This window comes from Sphaeramia orbicularis, chromosome 8 (assembly GCF_902148855.1).
Source record: "Sphaeramia orbicularis chromosome 8, fSphaOr1.1, whole genome shotgun sequence".
Taxonomy (NCBI): domain Eukaryota; kingdom Metazoa; phylum Chordata; class Actinopteri; order Kurtiformes; family Apogonidae; genus Sphaeramia; species Sphaeramia orbicularis.
In genome coordinates, this window is record NC_043964.1 from 41,211,615 (window position 1) to 41,224,397 (window position 12,783).

Consider the following 12,783-nt stretch of genomic DNA (forward strand, 5'->3'; position numbering starts at 1 on the left):
GAATTGGTCTGTATGTGGAACCTGAACTAAACTGATTTTGACACCTTTGATTGTTAGTATCTTCAGTGTAATTTTTGCATCTCGCAAATTCATCCCACGTGCCAGATTGGATCTTTTGGAAGGCTGGTTTTGGTCCATGAGCCGTACGTTTGACACCAATCTTTTTGATAATAATTAGTATTTGAAATATAGTTCTGCATTTGCAATGTGACTTTATAGTTGTGTCAGGTTTGTTTTAGTCAGGCTGAGTGCTTACGGATCTGTCTGTTAATAAGGAATAAATGCATGTTGATTTTTAGTCAAATATGCAAAGTGTTTGGTCCCAAGGTTTGGCCCCAGCTGATCTGCAACAGTCAGTTTTTTTGTCATGAAAACATGATTCCTGGCCACCTGATGTGGAGCAACACAGTCTCAGGTATGAACGGTTAGTCACCTGGATGTCTGCAGTATGGGCCCAGGTACATAAAGGTACCTCCAGATTGCGTAATAATGAACAGCCGCTCCAGCTGCAACAAAAAGATGCCAGATGGCGTGAGCGAAGGGGACAAGGCCGTCGCTCTTAAAGAAAACCACGCCCACCACGTAAAAGACTCCGCCTACAGCCAGCTCACACACACCTGCACGCTCCACCTGGAAACACAGGAGAAAATACACCGCTCAGCAAGTTTCACTCATCTTTAAGTGTGTCACCATTAAACAGGCAAGTTCAAGCATGTCCACACATTTAATACATGTTGTGAAGTCTTTCAAAACTTTTAACAGAACATTTAGTGTATTTTTGGTGAAATGGAAGTCTTTCCTATATTAAATGCCTGATTTAAGTGAGAAACATGATTTCATTGACTATTACAGAGGTGAATAAAGGATAGAAAAGTGTATTTGCAACATTATGATGTTGTCATAAAGGTGACCTTTGACCTTTTGGAAACTGGATAAATCATGTGTGTTGTCATGCTTCCCCCTAAAACCAAACAACAGAATATGGACCAGGGTTGCAAGTTGGGAAACAAATAAACGGCACAAAAACCAAGAGAAAGGCTGTAAAACCTGAATAGGGCCCTTTTAAAGGGGTTCTAAAAGGAGACAGAGTGAAATTTTCAATCACCCACTAAGTCTATCGTAAAGATAGAAAAAAAATGAAAACATGGGCCTTAAACAGTGGGGTGGAAATGGGAGGCACTGGTCAGGATGGAGGGAGGACAAAGGGGATGGAAAATGGCAAACCAAAAAAAAGGGGATGTTGAGTTCTGGACAGCTCACAGCCAACTGAGCTGGGATCTGAGCTCCTTTTAAAGACTCCCTGACTTATTAGCGCCAGGTGAGGGAACCATGGCAGGTGAACCTGAAAATCCCCAAAGACCTGTGGCCAAGACCCTAAACCAGAGGGAAAACAACAGTGGGGTAATCTGTACCCATAACAGTGTTATGAGTTAACCATGAATGCCAAACACTAATCAGTTCATTCATCCAAGTGGAAATTAGCGCCAAATATGACAAAAAGAATCTTTCAAGCATCTCCTGAGATCAACATGAGGTCACTATGACATTGACCTTTGACCACTAAAATCTAAAAACACTCCATCATATCTTTCTTGAGATATCACATTCATGAAATAAAATAATGCATGAGGCCACAGCTATGACCAGTGTGGAGGAAGAAAAAAAGAGAATTCATTGGTAAATAGTTCCCAATTTGGATCCTGTTACATTTAAGCTTTAATTCATCATAACTGAACCATCATATTTATATCTTCAGTAAAGTCTTCCAGCTGAAGTTGACAAACAGGGTAAATAGTTAGATTGTACTGAGATGTTGCATAAATGTATAACAATCCCTCTCTTTCCTTTAACAGTGAGGAAGTCAGACTAAAATAAAGGGTTTGTTTTGGACAAGGGTTGTAAACAGAGGTTATTTGTAGGTATGTGAAGAGCTAAAACAAACAAAACTACACTTGTGTATCTTTAAGAACAGAGACACAATGGCAGGAAACCTGTTGCAGCGGAAACATGTTGTTTTTAGTGTCCGAGGCAGAGACAGTTTGTTTCTTACCATGGACAGGATAACCAAAGCAGGAACAGCCCCCATGGCCACGTACCCCAGTAACTCCACCAGCTTATACCTGCAAGAAGCAAACATGAGAACATGAGAAGATAATACCTCCAATTTTATGACCCCGTGTGCCCCGGCTGTGTAATTGTTTTTGCTTCAAACAGCGCTTCAGTGTTTGCAGTAAACACTTGAGCACAGGGGTCTGGTTTCATGTTAATTGTGTCAAACCAGGACACAAAGAAAGGAGAACCAAACATAGCCCATTACCTCTCATGGAAGAAGAAGACGTACACAGATCCTATACAAGCCATGACCCAGATGAGCCAGCGCATGTGGCACGCCCAGGGTCCCAACTCCCTCAGCATCAGCCTGATTAGATAGATAGATAGATAGATAGATAGATAGATAGATAGATAGATAGATAGATAGATAGATAGATAGATAGATAGATAGATAGATAGATAGATAGATAGATAGATAGATAGATAGATAGATAGATAGATAGATAGATAGATAGATAGATAGATAATTTTATTGATCCCTGAGTTTAACAGTCTCCAAGGTTCAGGAAGTGAATTATAAATACAGTATAAGCAACAACACATCAATCATTCACATCATACAGTGAGAGCAGCTTATGAAAACACAGATCAGTTAGTCAGCAGACCCATATAACCTATTCAAACACAAATACTATACCTGACTCATTTTGCAGCCTGATGGCAGAAGGAATAAATGAGTTTTTGTATGTATTGCACGTAAGAAAATATTTTCCACTTTCACACTAGCATGAATTTGTGAGGGTTCAAGAAGGAAACTACAAATCTACAGATCATCACTGATAAGAACAGTTCAATCTATGCGCTTTGATACTATGTATGTTGGTATATTTGGTTGTTCTGCATCTAAAGCATGAAACATTGCATCATTAGACCTTATTCTTCTCTTATTTGATTGATTTTCATCACTTAGTTTATATTTTCTCAGTCTGTTTCCACAGGTTTATGGCTTTTGCAGTAACATACAGTATGTATTACTGGTTCAGTGTTCTGGCTGATATCAGATCAGGCTTTTTTTCTCCATGTAGAATCTGGATAATAACTGTAATGTGCTGAAAAAAAAACAACTGTAATGTGCTGAACAGAATAGAACTGAATTGTAAGGTGCAAAACAAGTTGAAATATTCCAACCGGGAATGTGCAAATGGCATTTAAGTGCGAATGGATTTATGACCAGAGACCTCAGATAGAGGTGAGTTTATTGTACATATAATCTCACCCACCAGGGAGAGTAAGAGGAGGCAATGAAGAAGTAAATGGCCATTCTGTCACACATGTGAAAACGCTGCTCCAACTTCCTACAGAAGAAGAGAAGACCAGATAAAGCTCATTTGAAAAAGATCAAAACATACATTAAGCAACAGAAAAATATCTATTGTTTTATCTGAGGCTTAATATGCACACATAGCACTCTGCAGCAGGCATCTGTCTCATGCGGTTTATGCTTTTTTCTTTTACACTCGTATTGTGAAACTTTGCTAGTATAGTTTCATTTAATTTTTTGTAGTATTTCAAAGATTCAAAGACTTTTATTTTTGTCAATTCACTAGATGCACTGGACACAGAGAATTGAGATATTATTTCTCTTTCACCTTGTAATCAAAAAGCCATGCAGTTTTCTTTTTACAAAAGGTAAAAATAGAAGAATAAATAGCAGGTATAAAGAATAAACAATAGTTGAATAAAAAGTGTATATGTGAACCTACTTTTAAAAGCAGCGGTAGTACAATCATTTGGATCAGAACAGCAGCAGATATAATAGTGCAATGTTTGTAATAAGTACTCATACAAGTCTATATTTTTCCCTGCTATACAGAGCCTTATATGTTTGGTTTGTACATTTTTGACCATATTGGCATTTTAGACCCATATTTATTTGCTATGTTCCCACACATATTCACAAAATTAAACAGCAACAGCTTTTTTTCATTCACTAATTATGGGTTATTTTAATTTTCCCTTGATTTGAAATGTACCAGAATACCAATATATATATACTAAATATATAATACACTGTTTAATTAATGTTATTTAATACACTGTTTAAATTTTAGTAATACAAAGGTCGTAACAAAGTATTCTGGAAATGAGAGGTCAGTTAATATCTCATAACTGGGGAAATGTGTTTTGTTTTCATTAATAAAAGATGTATTTTGATTCATCTAAGCTATGTCCACATATTATAAGAAAACAGATTCAATATAGTGTAAAAATGCATGGTTTTTAGTCAAACAATACCAAAACTAAAATAAAAATAAAATAGAAACAATTACAATGGAATAATTCCAAAACTTTTGATATTTTTGCTTAATTTCATGAATTTTTCGAGCCTGGAAAATGAGATTTTAAAAACCTATTCCATTCTGTCCATGGTCTTTAAGACCATGTGAGCCATGAACGTTGTTGGTAACATAAAAAATTAATAATAAATCAAAAAATTCAACTTTGTTCATGGTTTAATGTATGATGGAATGTACGATGTACATTTATAAAGAAAAAAGTGAAAATTTAGTTTCAACATTGAGCAAGAGAGTATAGAACCCAAAAATGGTTAGTAAAGACACCTCCGCTATTTTAGCAATAATATTCAAGAAGAAAAAATGCCTAAATAACTGACTTTTCAACACTGAGCAGCAGATTACAGGTTAGAATATTGGGACTGTCCTGTGTATATCAGGGGATGTTTGTCCAACGATCAAATAAAAGTTAAAAGTTAAAGGTTAACTCAGTTTATTATCCCCATAGAGAAATTCTGTCTGCATTTTCCCTATAATAATACACACACAGCATACGTATAGCATTAACATTAGCACATAACATACACTTTAGGAGCAGGATCAGAACTGCAGATCTTCATCAACACCGTGGTCAGAGGAACTGACAGGAGAACTCACCCACACGTACCTGTTTTTGATGGTGGGTAGGTATGGATATGAGAAAGAATGTTTTATCTGGGTGTGTCTTTTATCAGATACTGTATGTTTTACTGTGTGGATGTGAAATGACCTATACTGTGATCTGAGACATTAGTTATATTCCACAGCCCTACTGAGAATGTGAAAAGTACTAGTAGCCAAGGACCTGTGTTATCTAGGATCCTAAATCGAGTCCTGTCATTTGTTTTCATGACAGGGTCACATGTCAGAAGGAAAATGTGTCTGTTGTGAAAATACTCAAATCCAACCGTCCCCAAACCATGTCCTTCAGTGTGTAACACATCTGTTGTTGTGTCTTTTGGATGAGTTGGTAGTAAAAGAATTAAAAAAAGATTGAAGTGTAAAGTGCAGCTTGAGGTTGGTGAAGATGAGGTGAAATATTTTTACATAACCATGCAGCATCTGTTGTTCAGTCTCTGACCTCCTGGCATTGTCATAATTAACAAACTGCATGTCTGAGTGTTGTGAAAATGTCCACTGATCCGAAGTAACACATAAACACACACGTAAACATCTGCTGAACCCCTACCAGCATTTTCTACCATAAACACACACACACTAACACGCACCGGAGATGGCTGATTTTCCAGGTGGCGGTGTGGAAGAGTGTTGAGGTGACAAACAGCCCAGTGAGACCGCTTCCATAGAGCCAGGCAGCCATGCGATGCCATTGGTCCACGGACAGGAAGTAGAGCAAAGACCCGCCCAACAGACTGGGGAGAATCCAGAACTGTAGAGGAGTCAGATAAAACCATTAGAATATTCCAAAATATTATGCAACCACATAACTATAATTAGACACAACTATATTTTTGCACACTTATTTATGTATATTTCTTTTACTTTTTACTCATATTGATAATTTCTGTCTAGTCCATATTTTACAATGCTGTTAGAATACATTTTTATATACAGTATATATACATATACATATACATAGATATGTGTGTGTGCATGCATGGGTGCATGCATGTATGCATGTGTGCTCACCTCCATTATACTTGCACGGAGCAACTGTAACGCACAACAATTTTCCCTGAGATTAATGAAGTATTCTGATTCTGATTATTACACACCAGTTTCAGTAGACTTTAAACTGTTTTTATTGTTTTTAGAGATTCAATGTGTGATATTTACTGACATCTAGAGGTGAAGTTGCAGATTGAAGCCAACTGAATCCCCCACCAAACACCAGAAAAAAAAAAAAAGAAAGAATAAGGACCTCCTTAGATCCAGTGTTAGTCTGCTCTGGACTTTTTAGTTCATAGGCTACAGCAACAGCAGCAGATCCCAGGGAAAAGTGAAAATACACCATTTCCTTCTGCAGCTCTTTCCCCTCCACTGAAATCAAAAGACTACATATAAATCTAGACACTTATTCAAGTTTCTTTGACAACCCATGGAACAGAGTAGAAGAATCCCATTTGGGTTGTATCTGACAGAATCTGATTACTGATCGATGATGACGGCTGTCAGTCATGTATTTATCCCCCGGACCTGACTGAAAACACTTATGATTGGACAAAAACCTGCATTATTAGAGTAGATTTTCAAACACAGGGAATGAATAGATGCAGACGTCTCAGATCAGACCTCTTTGTATCCTCTCAGATCACTTGAATTACATTAGGCTCAAACACATGTGGATTTTTTACCCAGTGATGCTACAAATCTATCAAGTATTGCAATTTATTATGTAATGTTAATGTACATTAGTGCAAGATGAAGAACAAGCCCATGACGAACTGTAGAAACATGGTTAACCCTAACCTTAACCTGATCCCTTAACAGCTCATTTTAAGGCAACAGACATCATATTTTCAGATGAGGCAAATGAAAATATAATTATTAATGTTTGATTCAGTTTCTGTTATTAGATATTCCAAAATCCACCTAAATCTTCCAAAGTGGACCTTTAAATCATAAATTCACACTGTTGCCATAAAAGTTGGAAAAAAAATGTGTTTTCAGACACATTTGTCTTTTTATTCCTATTTATAGTCAGTAATCACCTTTGACCGGGTACAATGATTACATACTATGTCTGTCAACAATAAATCAAATCGTCACAATCATTCCATAAGAAGAGGTAAAAAAAAAAAAAACATTTTATTCCAACTTTATGGTCAATAGTGTAATACTGTTTTTCTGCACATTATAGTTATTATCCAGCTTCTACCCAGATCTTTTTAGACTTCTAATTTATAGTGTACAGTGTATGGTCTTTGCTCTTTTGTTATATTTGTCTTTTCTCATGTTTGCTGTAGTTTTATATTGTTACTGAATGTGTGTCATGCTGCCGCAACACTAATTTCCCAGTTTGGGATAAATAAAGTCCATCTATCTATCTATCTATCTATCTATCTATCTATCTATCTATCTATCTATCTATCTATCTATCTATCTATCTATCTATCTATCTATCTATCTATCTATCTATCTATCTATCTATCTATCTATCTATCTATCTATCTATCTATCTATCTATCTATCTATCTATCTGTCTATTATAGATGTGCTTCCAGACAGATGGCTGTAGTTTTAAAAACTCCATCCACTCTTCTAATGCTTCTTCATGTTTACTAAGAAACAACAGGTTTGAATTTTATTCTATTTGTCAAATTTACCAGACTCTTGTGGAAAAACTTGTGAAATGGTTTTACATCTGTTAATAAACTGTTAATAAGATAGATTCAAGTAGTAACAAGCTAAAACAACAGTTTTGCATAATTTTCCAGCTGAGAAAGAACATTGCTTTGCTTAATTCAGCATTTTAAATTACTTCTGTTTTGATGATTGTATTAAACACAGCTTGCATGGCAACATTGTTCTGCTTTTTTAAGTTTAATTTTCAGTGAGTTTTATTCTAGTTGTGAAAGAAGTCTAATATAGTAACTTTGCATAATCAATTTTTTTTTTTTTCCCAATATAAGAGAATACTTGGCTTTTATTTCTAGTTGGGCTGTTTCTGTTTTGTGTGTGAAAGTTGCAGATTGTAACTTTAAGAGACCCACTGCCTCACAAAGGTGTAAAAGCTCCTCGAGGCCAGATGTCAGTGGGGTAAACGACACAGAAAAATGCTAACAAAGCTGGACAAGTGAATGAGTGAATGAACTAATAAATGAACAAAGACGACAACAGAAAACTAAAGGCTTAACGCTCATTACATGTGTGTTTTCTCTGTGATTTCTACATCTTTATCGTCCTGTTTGATTCATGATCTGTCTTGCTCTCTCGGAGGCAGAGGCATTCGAGGGGATTACAGGAGATTAGAGAAAGCTACAGGCAGAATCACAGATTATAAACCCGCTGCATCTAACGCACAGTCAAAAAAAAAAAAAATCCTCCCCATCCTGGCTCATTCCTCACAATCCTCCCCATCACTTCAGATGAGCTCACACTAAACCCACAGGCAGTTTGGACGTAAAAAGAGAGAGGCCGAAGTGCAAGAAGGAGGAAAGTGTTTTTTGCATGTTTCTGTCTTCATGTTCATCAGTGTGTGTTTGTCTCACCCCATGTGTGGCACAGTTTGCTGCATGTTCATACTCAGTGGGCTGGTACCGCTTACTGGCCGGCACCCTGCAATTCATGAACCTGAGGGCGAACAGGGAGTCAGAGGGGAGGGGGGGGGGGGGGTGAGTTCAGGTGATGAATGTGGATCTCCAAGCATAACGAGATACTGCTTTAGTGGTTAATAAGTAATGTGTGCCGAAGCCATGAAGGCCTATGTGTGTGTGTGTGTGTGTGTGTGTGTGTGTGTGTGTGTGTGCGCGTGTGTGATGGTCATTCTTGGAGGATTTACAGGTCTCTAATCCACATCACGTTGTCTGAATTTTAGTGTTCTTCAGCGTTACTGGGGCAACTGTCTGTGTTGCTATGGTCACCAGTGATATCCCTATCTGCACTGCAACCACAGGATACCACTGACCAGTAACTATTAAGTGCATTTGCATGATACATCACGTTGCCACACACTTTGACAAAGTTATTCCATGTGTGTGTGTGTTCATGTTTGTGTGTTGTGTAGGCTATTTAATCAGCAGTAAATCTCTCAATCCCAGCTTACAGAGAAAAAAACACATCTGGAGATGTTACGAAATCACATTTTATACATCAAGATGCACCAAACTCCCACACACACACACTCACACACACACACCAATCTGAATGTAACTCCTCCTGCAGGGCCACAGGTGCGCCTGTGTCGGTCAGCTGTGTTATTTGATTACACATTTAGGCCGGCAGTTCATACACACACAGTCATTATCCCCACTCACTCACACACAAACACACACACACACATATCTCCCGTAGCTGTTTGTTGTAACGGTCTATTAATTCTGCAGAGTGAACAGAGCAATCAGGAGAAAGTGAAGCAGAAGATAAGGGAGGCAGATTGAGATTTTTCTGAGGATATTACAAACATTTAACTATCAAAGGCCAAAAAAAGATCTGGTCTTGGCTTTTTGTTCAACCCTTTGAAAGTTTAAACAGCCTCTACTGATCTAAAATGTTTAATAACTCTTAAACCACTAATGCTATCACTATAATTAAATAATTCAGGTAAAATACTGTTTCTGAGATTTTCAGCTGCACCAGATGTGTTGTTTTGACCAGAAACACCATCATTTTCTGCAACATTTATTCACCAATAAAACCCATGTATTTTGACAAATGACGGTAGATGCAGACGCTTGTTTTTACATTCTGAGTCAGTTTTTCTTCACTTTTCTCTGTTTCAGTATAATAACCTTTGCATTTTCTCCAAGTTTTTATGCACATCTACATCCTTCTGAATCCCTGGAATGTAAAAGTTTTGGCTTTTTTTATATGAATAATTGTTGATTATAGATTTTTTTTTTTTTTTTGAAACAGCATGATGCAAAAATTGTTTCAGATACATTTTTAATTTTTTATGGAATCTCCTTTACAGTTATCACTTTTTAAGTAAAGCTGTGAAACTCTTGTTCCCAACAGAGAACAAAAATGCCTTGCTGGGTCTCAGGTGGATATGTAGGAAAATGTCTACATTCCACTGAAAAATACAAAATGCAGATCATAATTTTAGAATAAATGGTGATAAATCACTTTTGAAAGAGGAAATGTAGAGGAAAATTCATTTAGGAAGTCACCACAGATATAATTCTAAGTCTTTAAGGATTAACTGAATCACATAAATATAAAGTGTTAATAATCCAAAGTTAAAATATTGCACTGAGAAAGAATATCTGCAGTAAAATTTGACAGAGGAAACCCAACTGAGGCTTCAAGAAAGGAAATGCTGCTTCCTTTCTAAGTTGTGCTGCAGATCTGCTCTTTGTTACTGCCATAGTGTACTTTATTAAGATGAACATGACATTACGGCAAAAAGTGCCATTGTTCCTGACATTGCAGCCTAGAGAAAACACAAGTAAACAAGCAGCAACGAGTAAACTTTGTCAGCCAAAAACAAGTCCAGTTGCCTTCATAAGCCATGACTCAGAACCTACAGGTTTACATTTCAACCTCAACAGGTAAACCACTATGAAAATGCTGCTCATATGTAAATATCTGAAAGGCGAGCTGGTGTCATAGGTGTTATGTTTCTCAAAGCATAATCCACAGAAAGAAAACATTTCAGAACATAACATTTGATGATTGTACAGCTGCCATCCCTTCTTCTTTCATTTGGTGCAGCTCTACGGGCCTGGCCAACTGCATAACAACAGAATACTATTTTCCTGAGCACTGTTGCTGTATTGTAGGACTATCAATGGTCCTGAATGTAACACTCTGATGTCCTCTAATCAGTTATGACAGAGCTCTGTGTGCCAGTGTGTGTTTATGTGTGTGTTTGTGGTGCATGTGTGTAATGAACTGAGAGAAAAGGGAAAAGGACTGACAGGGTCTGATCAGAGAGGACACTGTCATCAGCAGCACAGTTTCCTCTCTTTTCTCTTTCCACACTATTGTTCCTTCTTTGTGTATCATCTGATTTGATGCAGGTTCCGGTGAGTGTGGAATCTGTGTTTTTTTTTTTTTTTATGCATTTTCCAAAAGGTAGACAAGTAGGTTTACAATCCTGTTACAGCACATTCCATGCATTAATAGGATCCGTTGCATCTAAGAGGATCAGAACCTTTGGATCCTGGTAGTGATAGTGTACACTATGGAAATACTTTTGTGTGTACGTGTAAGGGGGGGGAGTATACCCTGCGTGTAAGTCCAGGACTATTCCTTTTACAGTAAAGATCAAGTTCATCTCCCCTGAGGTTCTGGTTCTCACGATTATCGCCATTTGTCTGCACACACGCAAAGTGAAAGTTACACTGGTACGGTTTTTTGTGAAATGTGGGAACAAATAATGTTTAAAAAATAATAATAATAATAACTGGAACATGAATAGGGTGATAGATGTTGGATAGAGGAGGAATGTGCAGCTCAGTGGTAATAAAGATGATGTGTGTAGTCTGTCTGTTTCACACACAAACTAATCTATAACCCACTCTGATGGTCCCTGTGGCAGCGCGTCCGTGCGCCTGGATGCACAGGATCTGTCACACATGGAAAACACGGGGCCAGATGTGAGGGCAATCCAACCCTCCTGACAAAAATCTAATCCACTTTACCTTCCAAATTTCGTCTTCTTAAAATCCATCCCGTGCGTATTTGGCGTGCGCGCGTCAGTGCGCACTATCTACCAACTCCACGCCAACGAGCGTCGTCTCCTCCTACGGGTTCCCCATTCCGGATGTCCCACCGCGTCCGAACACAAACACATAAGTCCACCTGGACAAGTCGACCCGGACCCGCACGCTCCGTCAGCCCCGATGACACCGAAACTAAAGTTTAGTGGAGACCCCACAGTGGGCCATCCCTGCGGACCGGCGGTGTGGAAACTGTTCAGAGTTCTGTTCCGAGTCTCAGATGTGTTTGCAGGATGTTCCGCGGGACTGGGCTCGTAACCCCTCCTCTCCTCTCCTCCCCTCCCCTTTTCCCCTGTCCTGGCTGATGATAACACAGCGGCAAACAACAACCCCTCCCCACAGCACAACACCACTTTTGCCTCATTTTCAACTTCCTGTATGCACTACATTTGAATACTGTCTTGCAAAAGCAAAAGTGAGAAAAGTGAAAACACTGAAGTATTTAACTCTCACAGACTTAAACAGTCACCAGGGACCAAAAGCATCTGCTGATTTATAATGCTTAATAACTGTTGAACCACTAATACTATCAATACATGGAAATAATTCAGGTAAAGTACAGTTTCTCAGCTTCTCATCGTCATCAGATATGACCTGTTGAACATGGAGTGAATATGGAAACACTGTCATCTTCTGCAGTATTGATTCACAAATAAAAGGTTGACAAAGGACAGTGAATTCAGACACGTGTTTTTACTTTAATTTAATGAGAAAGGTTCCTAGAAAACGTATTTTTTTTTTCTTCAGTGTTCTTTCTTTTGATATAACAACTTTTGAATTTACTCTAAGCTTTCATGAACATCTACATGATCAATAAATGAAATATAGTAAAATGCCTATTTTACCCTAAAACAGGGGTGTCAAACTCATTTTGGTTCAGGGGCCATATTTAGCCCAATTTGATCTCAAGTGGGCCAGACCAATAAATTAATGATTTAATAACGTATAAATAATGACAAAGCCAAGTTTTTCTTTTTGTTTTAGTACAAAAACCCCCAATGAAATTATGAAAATATTTACATTTTACAAAAAAGATGTGAATAACCTGAAAA

The 12,783-nt window shown here is 37.8% G+C and overlaps 1 protein-coding gene across 2 annotated transcripts; it reads right to left on the minus strand.

The window, feature by feature from the left end:
* Positions 1-174: 174 nt before the first annotated feature.
* On the minus strand, positions 175-11,976 carry mmd2a (monocyte to macrophage differentiation-associated 2a). Of its 2 annotated transcripts, none has more exons than XM_030141289.1 (7): positions 11,654-11,976; positions 8,558-8,639; positions 5,615-5,775; positions 3,333-3,407; positions 2,318-2,419; positions 2,051-2,120; positions 175-630 (listed from the first exon to the last, which is right to left on the minus strand). In XM_030141289.1, the coding sequence occupies exons 1-7, from the start codon at positions 11,680-11,682 to the stop codon at positions 430-432; spliced, it is 720 nt and encodes a 239-aa protein (XP_029997149.1). In that variant the 5' UTR covers positions 11,683-11,976; the 3' UTR covers positions 175-429. The 2 variants fall into 2 exon arrangements, with proteins under 2 accessions (XP_029997149.1, XP_029997148.1); XM_030141288.1 differs by lacking the exon at positions 11,654-11,976 and adding an exon at positions 11,237-11,629.
* Positions 11,977-12,783: the final 807 nt, after the last annotated feature.

Coding starts and splice junctions, on each gene's coding strand:
- mmd2a (XM_030141288.1), bottom strand. CDS start 11,424: ATGTTCCAGTTATTATTATTATTATTTTTTAAACATTATTTGTTCCCA. Junction 2,420..3,332: donor GCCTCCTCTTACTCTCCCTG/GTGGGTGAGATT, acceptor CTATCTAATCAG/GCTGATGCTGAGGGAGTTGG. Junction 2,121..2,317: donor GTCTTCTTCTTCCATGAGAG/GTAATGGGCTAT, acceptor TGCTTCTTGCAG/GTATAAGCTGGTGGAGTTAC.